Source organism: Poeciliopsis prolifica, unplaced genomic scaffold (assembly GCF_027474105.1).
Source record: "Poeciliopsis prolifica strain line A6 unplaced genomic scaffold, Auburn_PproV2 SCAFFOLD036, whole genome shotgun sequence".
Lineage (NCBI taxonomy): Eukaryota > Metazoa > Chordata > Actinopteri > Cyprinodontiformes > Poeciliidae > Poeciliopsis > Poeciliopsis prolifica.
The window spans coordinates 422262-441737 of NW_026562411.1; the positions used below are offsets into that span (position 1 = coordinate 422262).

The 19476-nt window shown below is 41.7% G+C and overlaps 1 protein-coding gene across 3 annotated transcripts in view; it reads right to left on the reverse strand.

Moving 5' to 3' along the window:
* The window catches only part of LOC129374596 (inactive dipeptidyl peptidase 10-like), a 33794-nt gene extending 16124 nt beyond the window's left edge, over positions 1–17670 (reverse strand). The window contains exons 1-9 of one of the 3 annotated variants that reach the window (XM_055053105.1): positions 17526–17670; positions 7837–7951; positions 7678–7773; positions 5995–6089; positions 5727–5801; positions 3014–3066; positions 2862–2943; positions 771–891; positions 29–183 (exon numbers count right to left, since the gene is read on the reverse strand). In XM_055053105.1, the coding sequence (XP_054909080.1) occupies positions 29–183; positions 771–891; positions 2862–2943; positions 3014–3066; positions 5727–5801; positions 5995–6089; positions 7678–7773; positions 7837–7951; positions 17526–17582 (849 nt within the window). In that variant the 5' untranslated portion in view covers positions 17583–17670. Of the gene's footprint in view, positions 1–28; positions 184–770; positions 892–2861; positions 2944–3013; positions 3067–5726; positions 5802–5994; positions 6107–7677; positions 7774–7836; positions 7952–17525 lie in introns of those variants that run through there. The other 2 variants (XM_055053106.1, XM_055053107.1) reach the window with 2 other exon arrangements.
* Positions 17671–19476: the final 1806 nt, after the last annotated feature.

Here is a 19476-nt window from a genome sequence, read left to right on the forward strand (position 1 = left end):
CTAACACATCAGCTGGGTCTGAGCCCACCTTGGGGTAAGGGTACTCCATCCCTCGAGGGTAGAGCGAGCCAGTGAAGCGAGGCAGCATCATGCTGGGGACCAGCGAGTCGTTGATGGTGAGGTAGGCCAGCCTGGAGCCGTCAGGGGACCACCAGTGGGCCACCGGGGAGTCCAGCACCTCCTCTGGACACACAGGGCAGAGTTAGCATAGCATAGCCTGGCCTCGAGTAGCATAAGCTAGTACAGCCTAGACTGGCCTAGCATAGCAAAACCTAGCTTAACCCAAATTAAACAGATAAAAACAGATACATTTTATGGAAATTTAGGTAAAAAATGCATTCAATCTGATTGAAAATTAAAAGTCAACATAAATAAATTGAGACAGACATCTTTGTATAAATTTTGATTTAATGCAATAAAAACAGTCTTTCAAACTTTTTATGAATTGATTTTTAAGTGATCTTTGCTGCATTTTCTGACGGAACTCATTTAAAAATATTTCTGTATTTCTACAGTATCTAATAATTTTGTCAGCTTCAGCCCTCAGTAGAAGCTCAGATTTCAGTGTATCTCAACCTTTTGTGGAGTTACAATAATGCCTGGAATCTCCTGTGAAAATGTTCATAACTTTAATAGCAACACATTAACCTTAATATGCATTAACAGAAACAGTTCTGGTGCCACTCGCTTCCCTATTTCTGCTGCTAATGGTTCAGCCAATCAGGTGAGCCGGCTGTAGTCCCAGCCAATCAGCTGCCGGTGAGTCCTACCCTCGTAAAGCCAGTCTGCGATGCCGTTGAAAATGGCAGCTTCCTCTCCGGACGAGGTCAGCCTCCAGGAGAAACTCCGGCTGGTGGCCTGGTAGTAGATGTTGTTCTCAAAAACGTAGAGCTGGAGAAGCAGAGACGATCACAAATCTATCAGCCGTATATCTATCCTCTGATCAGACAGGAAGACACCGACTGACTCTTGTCTGTTTCTGTGGTTTCAGAAACTTGGAGGATTCATGCAGCAGACACCCTGGTCAAAAGGTCAAAGGTAGAGGTCAAAGGTCATCAGAGAGGTTATGAGACGCATCAATATCATCTTCTAGCAGGCAGGTTAAAGTGGTAAAAGCTGTTTTCATTTCTGCTGAAACTTTTTAAACAGTTTTTAAGGATTTTAAACTTTTTATAAATGTTTAATGTTCTGATTACAGAATCACTGACTTTGGAGAAATCCCATTTTTCTCTCGTCTGAATCGTTTCTGAAGCTCAGACTGCAAATATGAGACAAACAGCTGCATGAGACCCAACAGCAGCTGGATCAGACATTGATTTATGCTGCTTTCTGCTAATTAATTTTATTATCCGCTCCTCTGATTGCTCTGCTGCTCGCTACGGAAAATAATGAAAAATACAGATTTTTGAAAACACATAAAATAAGACAACCTAAAAATGAGAAAAATAACATTAAAAATATCTAAATATTCATCAGAAGCAGCCAAGATGCTTCCATTTGTTAATGGGATAAAATATATTTTCATTCATCATGTATAAAGAAAGTCCTTATATTCATTAATGTCCCTGTTTTCTTGTCCACATTTTATATCATTTATAATTGGAATTAATATCAGAACAAACAGATTATTGCATCAGATAATGAGGAGATTCAGATGTAGTTTTAAAGAAAAACAGGCTGGTCATTATGTTTTAATAATCTGTAATAACGTACCCTGATAACTGGGGGCGCCGTAGCTTAATTCATGATAAAATGTGCCTTCATTTAAACCGAAAAATAAGAGCTAGTGTTGTTAGTCTCCTGTCAGTCAGCACTTTGGGCTGAAATATCCCACGGACAAGAGGAAGAGGAGGATGTTCTTCATCTTTGTGACTGAACTGCAGCGCTCATTCTTCAGAACCGGCTAATGGCTAACCGCTAATATCAGCACAACACAGACTTTACCACCATAGACTTTGCAGCCCTCGGACAGCGGAGCGAGTTCCATGTTTAGAGCTGCTTTAGATACATGTTAACTATGCTAGTCAGGTAGCTAACTGCTAGTGTGGGTAGCTAACTATGCTAATGCGGGTAGCTAACTGCTAGTGTGGGTAGCTGACTATGCTACTGCAGGCAGCTAACTATGCTACTGCAGGTAGCTAACTGCTAGTGTGGGTAGCTTACTATGCTACTGTAGGTAGCTAACTATGCTAGTGCGGGTAGCTTACTATGCTAGTCAGGTAGCTAACTATGCTACTGGAGGTAGCTAACTATGCTACTGCAGGTAGCTAACTGCTAGTGTGGGTAGCTTACTATGCTACTGCAGGTAGCTAACTATGCTAGTGCGGGTAGCTAACTATGCTAGTCAGGTAGCTAACTATGCTACTGGAGGTAGCTAACTATGCTACTGCAGGTAGCTAACTGCTAGTGTGGGTAGCTTACTATGCTACTGCAGGTAGCTAACTGCTAGTGTGGGTAGCTTACTATGCTACTGCAGGTAGCTAACTGCTAGTGTGGGTAGCTAGCTATGCTAGTGCGGGTTATTTGCAGTCATTTCTCCAAGTCGTCATCCCTCCCTGCATTAGCTGTAAACAATATTGCCACATGTAAACTGTGATAGCTGGAGTCTCCACATATTTTAGCCTTAAACTCCTGTGGAAGGCCGGTTAGCAAGTTGCTAACATTTAAACAAATGGCAATTCCGGTTAGCAGCGGAAGTCGCACCTATAAATCATGCAAAGCCTCAGGGAGGCTCGGAATAAGGTGGATGTATTGCAGTCATTTGCTAAAATCAAAAGGTTCGATTGTTTATTATGTCAGCATCGCATCTTGACTTTTTAAAAAAAAACATAAAAAGTGTCAGACGGTCCTGAATGTCTCACCAGCTGCTGGCCCTGAACGCCCCACGAGGCGAACTGCAGGACGGAGTCTGACACCTCGGGCGGGTTGAGCTCCCACACTTCCCTGGTCAGTGAACACACCACATGAAGCATCCAGAGCGGCTGCAGTGCTCAACATGAGGGCGGCGGCTCACCTGGTGGACAGGTCGTAGATCAGGAAGGACGCCAGGAAGGAATGCTTGTAGACCTGGAATCCAAACACAACATCGGCGACGTCAACCTGTGTTAAACGGCGTCAACCTGTTTCCAGGTGAAGCGATGTGCCGCTCTGACCTTCAGCCATCTTGGCAGCAACCAGCTGAGTTTTTCCTCTGCAGACTATCAGCTCTATCAACAGCTGCTAAACACAGAAGCCATAAGATTTCTGCTTCTACATTCTGACAAGTGAGAATAATTGAAGAAATGTTCTCTTACATTTTGACAGATCAAAAACATTTTCAAGATATTTGAAATAATGTCACAGATTCATAATTTATAGTCACGTCTCAAATGTAACTATGACGAGTTAAAATTATTTTAAGAAATGACCCATAAGGCCCCTGGCTGAGCTGTCCAAACTGATGCCTGCAGGATTATTTTGGGTTTTCTGCTCAGTGGTCAGAAACAGCTGAGCAATCTGGGAGAAAACAGAACCAGAACCTCCTGAACTTTACAGCCAATTCAGAAATCTGAAAGAATTTCCTTTTTGTTCTCGACCAACACACAAACATTTCAAAGGGCTTTCAGAAGAAAAACTGCTGCAAGCAACACTTTAACAGGACCACATTCAAGAACTCATTCCACTGTTTTAAGAGCAAAAGTTTCCTATTCAGGCAATATCTCAATAATTAATGAAGTTTATAAGAAATACTTTTTCCAGTTGATCAAAGGTCGTCACGAATGAAACGTTTCATCATCCATACTCTGAACAACATCAGCAGGAACTGCAGTGTGGAGCTAATGCTAACAGTTAGAGTCTTAGCTATTACTAACCATTAGCTAATGCTAACTGTTAGCTAATGATAAGTTAGCGTTGCAGAACAGTTAACTAGCAGAGTTTCCTTCTGTGAACTTGTTATATATGTGGAGACATGCATACATTGTGTAAAATATGATTATATTTCATTTCTTCATATCGGTTACATTCTGAGGTCCTGGAGTCAAAATGTCTTCCCCTGCAGGGTCTGATGTTCCAGGTTAAATTCTCCAGCCTGTTTCTTTCCGGCTGTAACCCAGCAGAATCTGGACACAAATCTCCCACGTTTGACAATCAAGAATTGTTTTTGCATAATCATTTCCTTTTATGGCGTAGCTGAAGATGTTTATAAAAGTTGTGTTTTGAAGTCCTCAGATGTTTTCTGTTCCTCTGGAGACCAGCGGTTCCCAAAGTGGGTCCAGAAGGCCCGGCATCCTGCATGCTTTAAACCAGGATGGGCCCTCAGGGGCCCACTGGGCTCCACTGCTGTAGATCATGTGTCCTAGTGAAGGAACCACAGAGCAGGACCAGCGCCCTCTACTGTCAGGTTAGGATTAGCAGCAGAGATTGTCTGACTGATCCAATATCTGCATCCGTCCTGAGACACTGGAAGTGAAATAACCTATTAACAAGGTTATTGTTAATAACAAGGTTATTGTTAATAACCAGGTTATTAACCTTGTTCAGATGATAATTGTGTCGAAGTTCATTTATGCAGTGTTGTTCTTGTTTATTCAGCTGGGATCAATGAATCAATACCAGAATTGATCTGGGCAGGCAGGAAACATTAACAGTGAAGTCTTGCCGAGCCTCGGTGGACGGACCTGCATGTGAAGACAGAACCGTGTCTGTCTGGGTTTCACTTTAAATCTGGTAAGTCATTGTCAAAGATAACTTTCTAATCACAAATGCTGCCAAGACATTCGAGGAAAATGTTTGGCCTGAATCTGAATTTTTCATTTGGCAACATTGGTAGACAGTAACCCAAAGCCTGACCTGTTGATCATTTTATACGTTAATAATAATCAGGTGTATGGAGGGCAAAGAGTGCCGTGGCTAAATAAATAACCAATTATGTGTCATTAATTGAATAAAATTTAAACTAAATACACCAATAATAATAATTTGCCAAAAAGCCCAGAGGAGGCCCGCTAATGCAGATGAACCCAAACTAGAAATATTCCAATAACCAGAATAAAGCAGCAGCTGTTGTTTTATTAGATTATTGTGTTTTTAGTAACAAACCGTTTTATTTCTGAAGTATAACAGCAGAAAGTTTCCTCTCATTTCTCCTGAAGGAAACTTCAATCTGCTTCCTCCCTCCATTGTGTCCGTTCAGTTTCTAGCAGGGGAACGTCAACCAGCTGCGTTCTGAGGCTTACAGAACATCGGATCGGTTCTAGTGGACCAGAACCCGGCGGCCATCTTTAACTCCCTCCGGAGGTTAAACGTTAAAATGAAACATTAATCAGCTGCGTTCTGACGGTGGAGGATTATTATTGGTTGTTGTTCCCAAACGGCTCCATCCAAACATCCAATCGTGACCTCAGATTCACTTATTACCTGACCTTTGACCTTTCAAAGGGACACTGTTGAGTTCCTGCAAATTAAAACACTAAATATTTTTTTCCTGATTCTAAGAAGCCAGAAGCAGGGTTCAGTCACATGATGTGAAGGAACCAATCAAGGACATGAAAAGCCGTGACATCATCATCTGGGCTTCCTGAGATCAAAGGCTTAGTGATCAATAGCATCAGATTAATTCCCTGATTAATCTGTTTAGTGACTGAAACAGGAAACGTTTTACTATCTGATTTAAAGTTTTAATATCTGATCAGGAATAACTGATCATGTTGTCATAACTTGTCAACATGAACCGACCTGAGACTCACCGGCTGGACGTCGTATCCCAGCAGAACAAACTTCTTGTCTGGAGAAACTGCAAACTTAGTAGCCTTAAACATTGCCTGTGCAGAAAAACAAATAAAATCTTTTCTGCTGTGCATAAAAATATCAGCCAGAAATAAAACAGCAAATTCATTGTTTCTTGGAAAGAGCTGATTGGTGGAAGACAGGAAGTTTAACCGCAGGTTAGAGCCACCAGCCCTCCACAATAAGAGCTGACTGTTGTTATTTTTTCTGTCTGTCAGTTTGACTCACAAACGTTGAGTTTTTCAGCAGCAGCTCCGTCTCGTCGCTGTAGACGTCGAGTTTGAAAACGTCTCCGTTCCAGCCGCGGTAGACGACTTCCTGCGCTGCAGCGACAGAAACACTAAAACATGAATGAAATATTATTTCCCGTCATGTCGGAGCTGAACCTCAGCGCTGCACCGAGTGCTGAAATGTATTATTGGTAATTGGTCTTTATTCTGTCTCAGTAAAGATTTTTAAAACATCCAGACTGTTTATATTTGAGATTTCAGCTTCAAACCGTCAGAAATGTGAACTGTGAACGCTAACATTAGCATTAGCATTAGCTGCTACTCGGTGGGCTGGCTACGGTGGCCCTGAGGTGCAAAGCACAACAACATTAACAAAAACATTAATGTTGTTGTGTTTTTGTTAATCAATCAATCAATCAAATTTTATTTGTATAGCACATTTCAGCTACAAGGCATTTCAAAGTGCTTTACATCATAAACACAAAACACAAAGGCATGCAACATAGAATAAAATACCAAGGTTTTTTTTGTTGTTGTGTTTTTGTTAATGTTGTGTTTTTGTTAATGTTGTGTTTTTGTTAATGTTGTGTTTTTGTTAATGTTGTGTTTTTGTTAATGTTGTGTTTTTGTTATGTTGTGTTTTTGTTAATGTTGTTTTTGTTAATGTTGTGTTTTTGTTAATGTTGTGTTTTTGTTAATGTTGTGTTTTTGTTAATGTTGTGTTTTTGTTAATGTTGTGTTTTTGTTAATGTTGTTGTGTTTTTGTTAATGTTGTTGTGTTTTTGTTAATGTTGTGTTTTTGTTAATGTTGTGTTTTTGTTAATGTTGTGTTTTTGTTAATGTTGTTGTGTTTTTGTTAATGTTGTTGTGTTTTTGTTAATGTTGTTGTGTTTTTGTTAATGTTGTTGTGTTTTTGTTAATGTTGTTGTGTTTTTGTTAATGTTGTGTTTTTGTTAATGTTGTGTTTTTGTTAATGTTGTGTTTTTGTTAATGTTGTTGTGTTTTGCACCTCAGGGCCACCGTAGCTGGCAGGGCCTTTTCTGCTCCCCCATAAAACTGAAAAGAAAAAGTCTAAAATGTTTCAATCATCTTTAATTGTATCTATAATTTCATTTTGATTCTACAATGGCAGAAGAATCAGCCAATCAGCTTCCCCTGCTGTCCCATCACCGTGGTGAACTTGGTGTTTACAAAATGGCTCCCTTAGCGCCGGTTTATCAAATCGGCTTCATAAAATCTCTTTCACTGATAAAAATTGAAAAGCTAACATTAGCATATGCTGCTATTCTGGATGCTGACATTATATTTGGCTCTTGCATGTTTGTATGGAGATGCTAATTAAGGTTAGCATGGCTTTGCTGATAGGCTAACACTTTGTAGCACAAGTTGGCAGTAGTGTTGCCCAGCATCCAATCAGATCATTCAGAAGCAGAAATTAACCGAGCGAAGTCGCTGCTGTTAGGGGAAGTAGCTGTGCGTCACATTTATGGCTGTACTGGAAACACAGTACAAAGGTTCCGGTTCTGGAGCTCAGGATGTAAAAATAAAAGAGTAAAGTGATTCATTGCATTAAAATTTAAAGTTCTGAACTTAGTGATCATTTTGGAAAACATCTTTGCTGTTGTCTGACCTGCTGCTCCTCTTCACTGACTGATCGATTGACTGATTGATTAAAACTTACCGCTGATCCATTTTGCCTGCGGATCGTGGATCTGGAAGCTCCTCTGGAAAAGGTCATCCAGAGCCAGCGGCGCGATCAGCGGCTTACCGGACCCATCTGAGGGCGGGAAGGAGGAATGAGCTCAGCGGAGGAGAGAAGCGGCCGCTGCCATCGACTCACCTGGAGACAGCAGGACGATGGAGACGCCGATGCAGGAGAGGACGGCCATGATGACCAGCAGCGAGATGCCGATACCCTTCCAGTTCCGGTCGGGTCCGATCGGCCCGATGTCCTGCTGAACAGGAAGGAAGAACTTCAGGAACTACAGCAAACGTGAGGGGAAACATCACTGCCAAACATACCAGCAGGAAGTTGCTTCTTTAGTCACTTTTAAAAAGAAAATAGACAGCAGTTCATTTTAAGGTAGTTTTATTTATTTAGTACATTTTCAGCAACAAGGCAGTTCAAACTTATGGTTCAGTTTTTGTATATTATTCTGACTTTACAGAGAAACAGGCTGAAAATAGTTTCTATATTTATGCTTCATCATTTCGATCAGAAAATGCAAAACTACGTTTGTTTAGCAGCTGGGAGGATAAATAGATCTATTTATAGATCTATTTATAAATAAAAAGATCTATTTATAAAAAGATCTATTTATAAGATCTTTTTTATAATAGATCTTTTTTTATAAATACATCTATTTATAAATAAAAAGATCTATTTATGTTTACCAGAGATGAACTCCCTTCAGTTCCTCCAGAGGCTTTGAAACTTCAGGTCTCATTAAATGTCTGCTGGTGAAAGCAAAGCTTCTCCTTTCCTTCTGTCAGAACCAGAACCAGAACCAGAGCGGGTCGGTCTGACTGGACCTGTGACGTTCGGCGCCGTTGGTCCAGTGCAGCCGCCTGAGACCCTGAAGATAAAATCTTGGATCCGCGGCAGAGAAAATCTGCTGATTATATATTTCATCTCTGGGCATTTCGATCTTCATGACTTCATAAACAGAAGGATTTTCATAAAATCAGTAAATAAAGCCACAATGAAAACATTGGTTTGTTCATCCTGGTTTTATGCTAATAGAGTCTTAAGACGTGACTTAAAGGAGCTGGAAGCTCAGCTGGAAAACATGTTTATGAATATGAAATGCTGCGTGTGTTTAAATCACAGTGAGTCATTTCATAATTGATCATCTTATTGTGCTGGAATGCTGATAATCGGGTGTAAGAGCCAAATAATCTAAATGAGCATTACCTGTGGCACAGCTGTGACAGTTAGTGGTGGGTGTGTCCTAAGTGGGCGTGACTGTCACTTAGTATGAATGAGAGCCGTATGACGCGCTGGTTCACTATGTAGAAGGAAACGGGTGCGCCGGGTGGAGGGTCATAATTTCTGTTGATCGTGTTAAATATGATTTATTGTTAGCATCATTATGATTTAGCCTGGTCAGCATGTGTCAGTTCTTAAAGTCTGAAGTATTTAAGCTGATATATGGAATAAATTGATGGTAACAACAACAAAGGAGCCACTGGAAGTTATTGGAACAGCATCAAACCTGCCCAGTTAACCCTGTGCGACCTTCTATATTATTGTTAGTTTTACCGCACAATTAAGGGCTATGTATTTCATTTATTTATCAGTGTTCACCAATTAGACCCTGAGCAAGGAATTAAACTCCTTTTATTGTCTAGTTTAGCTAGGATATGGTTAGCATTAGCATAGCACTGTTAGCGTGCTGGCTGAAGATGGAGATGTATTTTAAAAACCTGTGAACATTAATCACACTGTGCTAAATAATCACATTTTGTTTTATGATTCACTTTTTTATGAGGTTAGCTCTGCAAAATGCTAACCTCCACACATTAGCATTAGCAGTTTGGCTAGCTCTGTCTAGATCATTGTGATGTCAGTGTTTTGTACAAACTCTGAATTTCACTTTTACAGAAGCAGCAGACAAATTTCAAAGACATTTTTATTGATGTTGACGCTAAGATTAGCATAAAGACATTAGCATTACGTGCAGTGGGTAGCACTGTTGCCTTGCAGCAAGGTCATGGGTTCGATTCTCGCCCCAGGATCTTTCTGCATGTTCTCAATTAGCATTAGCATTAGCATGTTTGTCAGTTGAGGTCAGACTTTGAGTGCTAAAATTCTTTTGTGGATAAATGATTAAAAGTTCAATTATTGCTGCAAATATGTATATTAGAAATTAATTCAAACAAAATGAATGAATCGGGAACTTTCTGTGGTTCTGCAGCTGCAGGGAAACCAGATCCACGGCGGTTCTTTTACTAAAGCAGGTTTATTGAGTCACAAATCAAAATGACTTTTCATACATGGATTTATGTAAAATGCCTCCATCCTGCCCAGTTCAAGGTTTTTCTGCTGATTTTTCCTTTGATAACCTTAAACTGTAACAAACCCTGAGTGACACTAAGCCCCGCCTCTTCAGGAGGAGGCGGGGCTTAGCCTGGTTATCCTGCTGAGGATTTTCGGAGGACAAACTAACAGAGAAACGTTAAAAACTGCAGCTCCAGGCGGTTAGCAGCTTCTGTTAGCAGCTCCATCTGTGAACAGTTCAGAGGATCAGTGGGAGGAAATGTTGGGTCCAGGTTTAATGAATTAATCTGACGTTCCTGCCAAAGTGAGTTTCTGCCTCCAGACTCATTTGCAGAGGTGAGCGGCGCAGATTGAGGTCAGTAGATGCAGCGATACTATCGGCCCGCCGCCTGTTCAACCAGCTTTTTAATTAAAAGCTGCTTTTCTCTTTTCATGAAACTGAAAGTTACATCAGTTTCCAGGACGGATATCATTTGATTAATCTGCAGCATTAATTGAGAAAAAAACTATTTGGAAATCAAATAGATGATTGAAGGAGAGAAATTTCATTTCAGGACAGAAATGGCCGAAAGGTCAGGACAAACAGCAGCAGATATCAGTTGGGATCAATAAAATATTTCTGAATTTAAATATGATTCATCACTTCATCCGTTCATCATTCATTCATTTTGCAGAATATCTTGCATATTAAATTGAAATTCATAACTCATCAAATGAATCCAGGTTCATCATTCCCTTCAGTTCTGTTCAGCCTGCTTCAACCCGACTCCAGTCTGCCTAGTCAAAGTCCGGTTCAGTTGGTCAGATATGAATGCTAGTTGACCTCTGACCTCTGGTCCTCCAGGTCTGGGTTCAGTTTGAATGTGAACACCATGAGGACCAGAGAGCGCTCCAAAAGCAGGAAGTGGACTACAGTGCAGGGCATTCTGGGTAAATCCAACCAAAGCTAACATGCTAGCCTAGCGCTAGCAGCAGAAATGGCTCCTGGTCTTCAGCCAAAGACTAAAGAGAAATCACTAAACTCTGACGCCTCCATCTTGTTTACTGCAGTAAGTTTCCCAGACAGTTATTTGGGAACCGGCTGTTTTTCTCGTGGCCTTCGCTGCATGGAGACAGAGTTTAGTTTTCACATTACAGTGATGAGCATACAAGGTTCTGCATGTTTTCCTTTGTTTCTTTTGTTTGGTCTTAGAAGAGTGAGTCTCCGCCTCGGTAGTAAAGAGAGATGAATAAAGTAACCATGCAGCTCTGGGTTCCTCAGAGCGGATCCTAATTTGTGCCTGATGCAGTGGATTTCTTGCTCTCCGTCTGCAGACGTATTAAAGATTGTTTTTGCTCCCTGACCTTTGTCTGGACCTCAGTCTCTGAATTGTGCACTTCACAGTCTCCATCTAGTGGTTGGTTGTGAACTGTAATCTGTCCTGGTTTTTACCAGATGGAGGGTATTTGGTTAACTCGCCGCCTGGTTGTTACAAAGACACTCATGTCACTAAACATCCCATAATTGAATCATTTTCTGATCCGCTCTGACAAAAACAGTCAGGGATTCGTTTCCAGGCGGGCGCCTGTCGATCAATTCACCAAATCAATTAAAGTAATCAGTTTCCATGAAAACAGCCTGGAGGAACAAGTGATTGATTCCAGTTAATGTGGACATAATTATTCCTGCCGGATCCTCTGAGGCCGGCGGCGCTAAGCTAACGCTCAGCTACGATTCAAGGAAACGTCATCTTCATCGTTCTCCTCTTCCTCCGTCAGCAGGACTCTACTTCCTGATCCTTCATCTGCTCTCCGGTCTGAGGCCTCCTGTGGTGCCGCCTCCGGCCTCCAGGGGGCGCTCTGCTCACACGTTCCCACTGAAAGAAACACGTTTCACTTCATTCTGTTCAGGATCGTCACCGACTGAGGAAACCTGGAGAATGAAACCATCAGGCATCTGATGGGGCAGAGGAGACGTTCCTCCGTCTGGTGACCTCCAGCTCCCTGGGGTCACGCTGCAGAGGTCAGACGGGTCAGAAGGGAGCAGCCTTCCTCGCTGAACCCAGAGCTGCAGTGATGAGGAGGAGATCTGAGCGTTAGCGTAGCAGATGATGTAGCTCAGTTAGCATCTCCCAGAAAAATGACTTCGCTGAGATCAGAGTTATGATCATTTAATTATTTTCACAATAAAAGCCTTCATTTTCAGCTGATTCTCATCAACTTATGGATCTGAATCTGAAATATTTCAAGAAAAAGAGTTTCTGTCCGATCTGCTTCATCTCTTGAAAATTAATCAGCAGAACCAAAAACCCACTTCATGGAAACGTAAAAGTTTTACTGGTGGTTCTCATGGTTCTGATGGTTCTCATGGTTCTGATGGTTCTCATGGTTCTGGTGGTTCTCATGGTTCTGATGGTTCTCATGGTTCTGGTGGTTCTGGTTTTTTGCAGTATTGATTAATAATCAATATACTGGATCAAATTAATTGCCAGGTTTTTTTCTCATAATTTTCTTTGATTGGTTCTAATTGATGTTCAGTCGTTGCAGGTTCTGAATCCTCCTAGCCGGGCTCAGAGTCGAGGTCTTGTGCGAAATTCGGTTTCCCTGTGAAAATCTGTTCCCTGTGTAACAGAGTTTATGTTGTAGAATCCCACTTGCTTTATATATTATCAGTGCAAGGGGAAATAGCGCCTCCTCTCTGTGTGGCTGGTTATATGCTGCTGTAATCAGTGCCAGTCTATGGAAGCTGCACCAGAGGTGAGTTTCATTCCTCAGCACGGAAAAGTGTTAGAAACACATAAAGTATCATTCTTAATAACTTACATCAATAGTGTGCAACTACTATTTATGATTTGTGTGCCTGGCACCAATTTTGCACTTTTAGTTTTGTTAATATTTGTAAAATACTTTCTGTGCTAAGTTAAAGTCAACATGACGCTCTGTTGTAGTGTGCTGAGGGAAGCTGAACCATTGCATTGATTCCAACCTGATCTGTTCTCATTCAGGAAATAAACTGCCTGTTCACCCAGAACTCCTGGTCTTCATTAAAACATCTACACAACGCAGAGTCGAGGGGTTACTTGGGTCGGCCTGGTACAGCGGTGTGAAGCAGAACCCGGTTACACCTGCGTCGGGAGCGCGCATTACAGCCAGAGAGGCGAAAGAGGATCTGATCATTTTCACGTCGCTTCTGATCGATTTCTCGGTAAAACAACTAATACAACCATGTCAATGTTGTAACACTCAGTTTAATTTGCAGCTGTTGTTTAAAAAAATTGTAAAATAAATAAATAAACGAGGTCTTCTGACGCTGTTTTGTGTTATTGTAAACACCAAGAGAATCGCTCTTTCTCACGTAAGTCTGGCAGAAATAAAAGTCAGTCACCAAACACAGTTTTTCCCAACACGTGGTGTGTATGTAAAGGTTTTTGTGAATTTGGAAACAGTTGTTCTTTATTCCCCAAGGTTATGGAGTAAGGAGAGGAAATAATGGATGATTCAGCAGCCTGAAATATTCTGTTCCCCCTCCATAAAATGGGAACAAATTATTTTACCTGCAAATGCTTAACTTTGCCTATTCCTCTCATCATCAACAATAAATACTGTGATTTTGGTATCATTTGCTCTTATTTTGCCAGATTTATGAGGGGGAACCAAATATTTTAGTTGTTTTACCTGACTGAAATTATTCATTCCCCCTCAAAAACATGGAAACAAATGTATTTATCAACAATAATCATCAACAGCAAACTGGCTGTTGGCAAACAGCCAGTTTGAAAACATTTCATCACTATTTGCTCCATCACCATCTCCACCTGCTGCAGCACCTCCACCTGCTGCAGCACCTCCACCTGCTGCAGCACCTCCACCTGCTGCAGCACCTCCACCTGCTGCAGCACCTCCACCTGCTGCAGCACCTCCACCTGCTGCAGCACCTCCACCTCCTGCTCCATCACCGTCTTCCTCTGCTCTGCCATTGACTCCTGTCCAGTCCAGAAAAAAACTCAAGCTGAGAAATGTAAATTTGATTTCCAATTCTTATAAATATACATCAATGCACATGCATTTTAGTTTTATTATCATACATATATGTCTCACAAAGACTTTATGTCTTTGTACTGATATGCTTTCATCTTATTTTAATAAAATGAATAATTTCAGTATATTATTAAAACAAAATGATACTAAAATTATTCCTTCTATTAAAATAAGAGGAAGATGGCAAAATAAGAGCAAATGATACCAAAATCACAGTATTTATTGTTGATGATGAGAGGAATAAGCACAGTTAAGCATTTGCAGGTAAAATAATTTGTTCCCATTTTATGGAGGGGGAACAGAATATTTCAGGCTGCTGAATCATCCATTATTTCCTCTCCTTACTCCATAACCTTGGGGAATAAAGAACAACTGTTTCCAAATTCACAAAAACCTTTACATACACACCACGTGTTGGGAAAACTGTGTTTGGTGACTGTTTATTTCTGCCAAACTTACGTGAGAAAAGAGCGATTCTCTTGGTGTTTACAATAACACAAAACAGCGTCAGAAGACTCGTTTATTTATTTATTTTACAATTTTTAAACAACAGCTGCAAATTAAACTGAGTGTTACAACATTGACATGGTTGTATTAGTTGTTTTACCGAGAAATCGATCAGAAGCGACGTGAAAATGATCAGATCCTCTTTCGCCTCTCTGGCTGTAATGCGCGCTCCCGACGCAGGGGGAACAGATTTTCACAGGGGAACCGAATTTCGCACAAGACCGGTTCTGCTGATCAGAACCGGGCTGCGCTGACACCTAAAAAACCTCAAAATAATTCAGGTTTGTGAAATGAAGCCATTTGCGGCGTTTGATTCAGGAATAAAGAGTTTCTATATTTAGAGCCTCATCGCTGCTATTATTAACTCCAACGGGTCCAATCCGGGTCGGGTCCAATCCGGGTCGGGTTCAATCCGGGTCGGGTTCAATCCGGGTCGGGTCCAATCCGGGTCGGGTTCAATCCGGGTCGGGTTCAATCCGGGTCGGGTCCAATCCGGGTCGGGTCCAATCCGGGTCGGGTCTCAGGTTCTTGCAGAACTTCCTGTGGTTCCTCTTCCTCGCCTGTTAATTCCTGTTTTGTTATTTCCTGCTGCGTCTGATCTGGAATCCGATTGGCTGGGGCTGACCCGGTTCTGGACCTGGTTCAGGGTCAGGGCTGTTCCTGTTAAAGGAGAGGTTGCCCTCTCCACTGTGGCCCCCTGCTGGTCAGGAGGTGTGGTGCTGCGGGTCAAGAGTTTCTATAGAAATCTGAACAACAAACTGGAAGATAATTAGAAATGAACTGAATTAAATCACTGATGCTTTTTCATGAAAACACCTAAAGTTACTGAAAAATGCAACGTTTCATTTGGTTTCATCCTCGTCAGGAATTATTCATCGTCTCTTCAGCTGAAGCGTCTTCAATGAAATCGGAGGAATTAAAATCAAAGTTGCATTTAAAGTTTGTAGATGAAATTTAATATTGGAGAAGAATAAAAGATTCTCCAATAAGGAACACATAAAAAATTCATTAAAAAAAGTCAGCAGGGCAGGTTTTGCAGTGGAATCTGTCTTGATCATTTTGCTTCTTGTCCAGAACAGGAACTGCGTTTAAAAACTGGAAACAGTCCTTGAAAACCTGAACTGTTTTCTGTCAACCAGATCAGTTTTTCCGTCTTTTTTAATATTGCCTCGTTTAACAAACATCTGAGCTTCTTAATTAGCCGAATCACTTCAACGATGCAGCAACACGAGCTGCAGAGTTCGTCCTCCACTGGAACGTCTGCTGATCATCAGCTGATGATCATCGATCATCTGCTGATGATCATCGATCATCAGCAGATTATTGACGACTTCAGCCCAGCAGCCTGACGGCTAGCGGCTAACGCTGCTAGCATGCTAATGATCCTTGTTGAAATTTAACTCCATTTAAAGCATTTCAAGTAAAATAACTGCTTCATTAAAGAACATTTCTCATTAATATCTCATTATTTTATTGTAGTTGTTCAGTTACAAATAAAGTTTTAATACTTTTGTTGGACATATTTATTCTTTAATTCTTCATTTGAATTTTTGTAATTTTTCAGAGTTTATTTGCAGGTTAATAATTGTTGATTTTATTTCTGTGTTATGATCGTTCTTTATTTTCAGACAGGAAGTGATGTGGCCCGGTTCTGAAGGACCAGCAGGCTTTTGGGTTTTTCCACAGCAAGAGAAGAAGAAACAAGAGATCAAAGGAAAAGGAGAATAAAGATCAACAAGTTTGGACTTTGAACTTCTTTTGCCTGCGTGACGAATGTGGAGCCCCCTGGTGGCTGATGGGAGTTTTATCGGATGTTTGGTTTGAGAAACAAACTTTATTCTTTATGAAATATTCTCCAGAGAAACTCTTTAAACCAACATGAAGGTCACCTGGTGACGGGGTCAAAGGTCACCTGGTGATGTCATAATGGAGAGCTGAGTATCATCTGCATAGTGATGGTGGCTAATATTATTTCCTGTTATAACCTGAGCTAATGAGAGCAGCTCCGTCAGAACCATCAGAACCAGAACCATCAGAACCAGAACCATCAGAACCACTAGAACCACCAGAACCATCAGAACCAGAACCACCAGAACCAGAACCATCAGAACCAGAACCATCAGAACCACCAGAACCATCAGAACCACTAGAACCACCAGAACCATCAGAACCACTAGAACCACCAGAACCATCAGAACCAGAACCAGAACCACCAGAACCATCAGAACCATCAGAACCAGAACCATCAGAACCACCAGAACCATCAGAACCACTAGAACCACCAGAACCATCAGAACCAGAACCAGAACCACCAGAACCATCAGAACCAGAACCACCAGAACCAGAACCACCAGAACCATCAGAACAAGAACCACCAGAACCAGAACCATCAGAACCACTAGAACCACCAGAACCATCAGAACCACCAGAACCAGAACCATCAGAACCACCAGAACCATCAGAACCAGAACCACCAGAACCACCAGAACCATCAGAACCACCAGAACCATCAGAACCAGAACCACCAGAACCATCAGAACCACCAGAACCACCAGAACCATCATAACCAGAACCACCAGAACCAGAACCACCAGAACCATCAGAACCAGAACCACCAGAACCATCATAACCAGAACCATCATAACCAGAACCACCAGAACCAGAACCATCAGAACCAGAACCGTTCCAGTGATTTTCAGATGTTTATCTTTAATCCATGAATCCTCAGAACTTTATTCTGAAATCTTCTTTCACTGTAACAAACTTCCAGCAGCTCGGTTCCGTCCAGTCCGGCCGGTCCGGGTCAGAGCTGCAGCAGGTCAATATTAAATATTAAATCTGAATATTTGAATCAGCAGAAGTTCTCTATGTTCTCCTCTGAGCCCACCCGAGCCAGCAGAACCCGAACCGAACCGGACATTCATCGCCTTCAGCCGAACTTTGAGCAACTTTCTGGGACTTGAGGCAGCGATCAGCCTTAAGGTCGGGGTCAGAGGTCAGCTTACCTTCTCGTCCAGGGAGAAGCTCCGGGTTTGCTGCGCGGCTCCGGCGCTCTGGTTCATGACTCCGCGGTTCCGCCGCTGCGCTGCTCCGGATGCGGCTGCGGGGTTCGGGATGCGGCTCAGAGTGGAGCAGCTGCGGGACGCTCCGCCTCCGCCCGCCCGCGCTCTCACGCACCCAATGAGGCGGAGCGGCGCGGCGGGGCGGGGTAGCGGCAAGGTAGCGGCGGAGCGGCGCGGCGGGGTAGCGGCGGAACGGCGCGGCGGTGTAGCGGCGGAGCGGCGCGGCAGTGTAGCGGCGGGACGGCGGAGCGGCGCGGCGGGGTAGCGGCGGGGCCGCTGAAGCCGCTGCGCCAGCTGTTCTCTCAGCTGTAGATGAAATCACACGGAAAGGTTTTAGAGGTTTGTTTGTTGGAACAGAAGCACACAAAGAGAGAGAGATTACATAATCTGAAACAATAAATGACTTCAGCTCTGAAACCTCCAAATAATAATAATAATAATAATAATAAATCTTAGGAGGTGAAGGAGCCAGAGCAATGGTTCAGAACAAAATATTTGATCAAAATACAGAATAAAGTCTATTAGAGCATCATTCAATAGAAGATCTTTGTCTCTGATAAAAGGAGGAAAATGTTTTAATCAGCAGCAAAATAAACAGTTTATGTGAAGATTAACATGTTGCTGAAGGACAATAACTGTTTTCTCACAGGAAAATGAAATCTGACCTGAAATAGATCAAAACATTAAATATTGCTTTTATGACACTTTCAAAAACAAATGTTTGGTTTATTGTTAGCTGTCGCTAATATGTTGAAGCAAAGATTTATTTCCACCTTCATACAAATTATTAAACTTTTTAATGCATCTCTCAACTAAATCATTCATAAACTTATTGATTTATTGATTTTGCATTGACTAAATCTGATGTTTTTAACAGGTAATAATCATATCCAGGCGTATTAAATTCTCCTCGGCTGCCAGATTTAATAAAGTCCTGAAAGCAGCAATGCAACATTATTATTCTGATCTTAAAAGTTCAGTTTTTATTAGCTGAAGGCAGAAATTTAAAGATTAAGAAGCTTCAAAATGACGAATCTAATAATATTTTTGTTATTTGTGGATCTGAGAAACAGGAAGCACCCAGAACCACTTCCTGTCGACTCAACGCAAAGGAAACTTCTGACATATACAAACATAAAACATGATCATTAACAAACAAAGACATGAGAAATTATTGTTAGTGTAAAATAATTTGAGGTTAGCAGTCAGGATCCTGTGAACTTTGACCTTTATGATGCTGTTCCAGGCATTGGAATAAACTCCATATTAACATTTTCATTTGATAAACTTTTTGTTGTTCATTTTTATTTTGTATTTTCTGTGGAATAGTTTTGGAAATATTTGTCATATTTGGTATTTTGACTGAATTATCTTGAAAATATATTTGCATAAAACTGAATGTTCAGAAGAATATCACAGACATTAATTTGTGATGAATCTCACTGACGAACTAAAAGTGTTTCTGGTCTCTGCTGAACTTTTTCCTCTGCTTGGTGAGTTTGATCTGGATTGAACAGAACCTCGTTTAACAAACATCTGGCCTAGTTAAAGTTCAAGGCTGCTGCACAACTCTCCAAAAGAACTTCACCTGCATCCTGCTGGAAGCTTTGGGAGGCTAGCTTTGGTTAGCATGTTAGCTCTCCAATGATGGAGGAGAAACAGAGAGCGGCCATGTTGGATCTGGACAACAAGCGGCGGCCATGTTTCCTGTCCTCCATGCTCAAACTAAAGAACCTGCGGCGGCGGCCATGTTTGTTGCCTACATGGTGGAGTGGTGTCTGTCTCACTGGACCTGCATCCAGCTTGCGGTTCCTGCGGCAGAAACAAGCCAGCGAGCAGCTGTGGATAATCCCTGTGGTAATCTGGGAGCAGAGAGCAGCTGGAGTTATGTAAC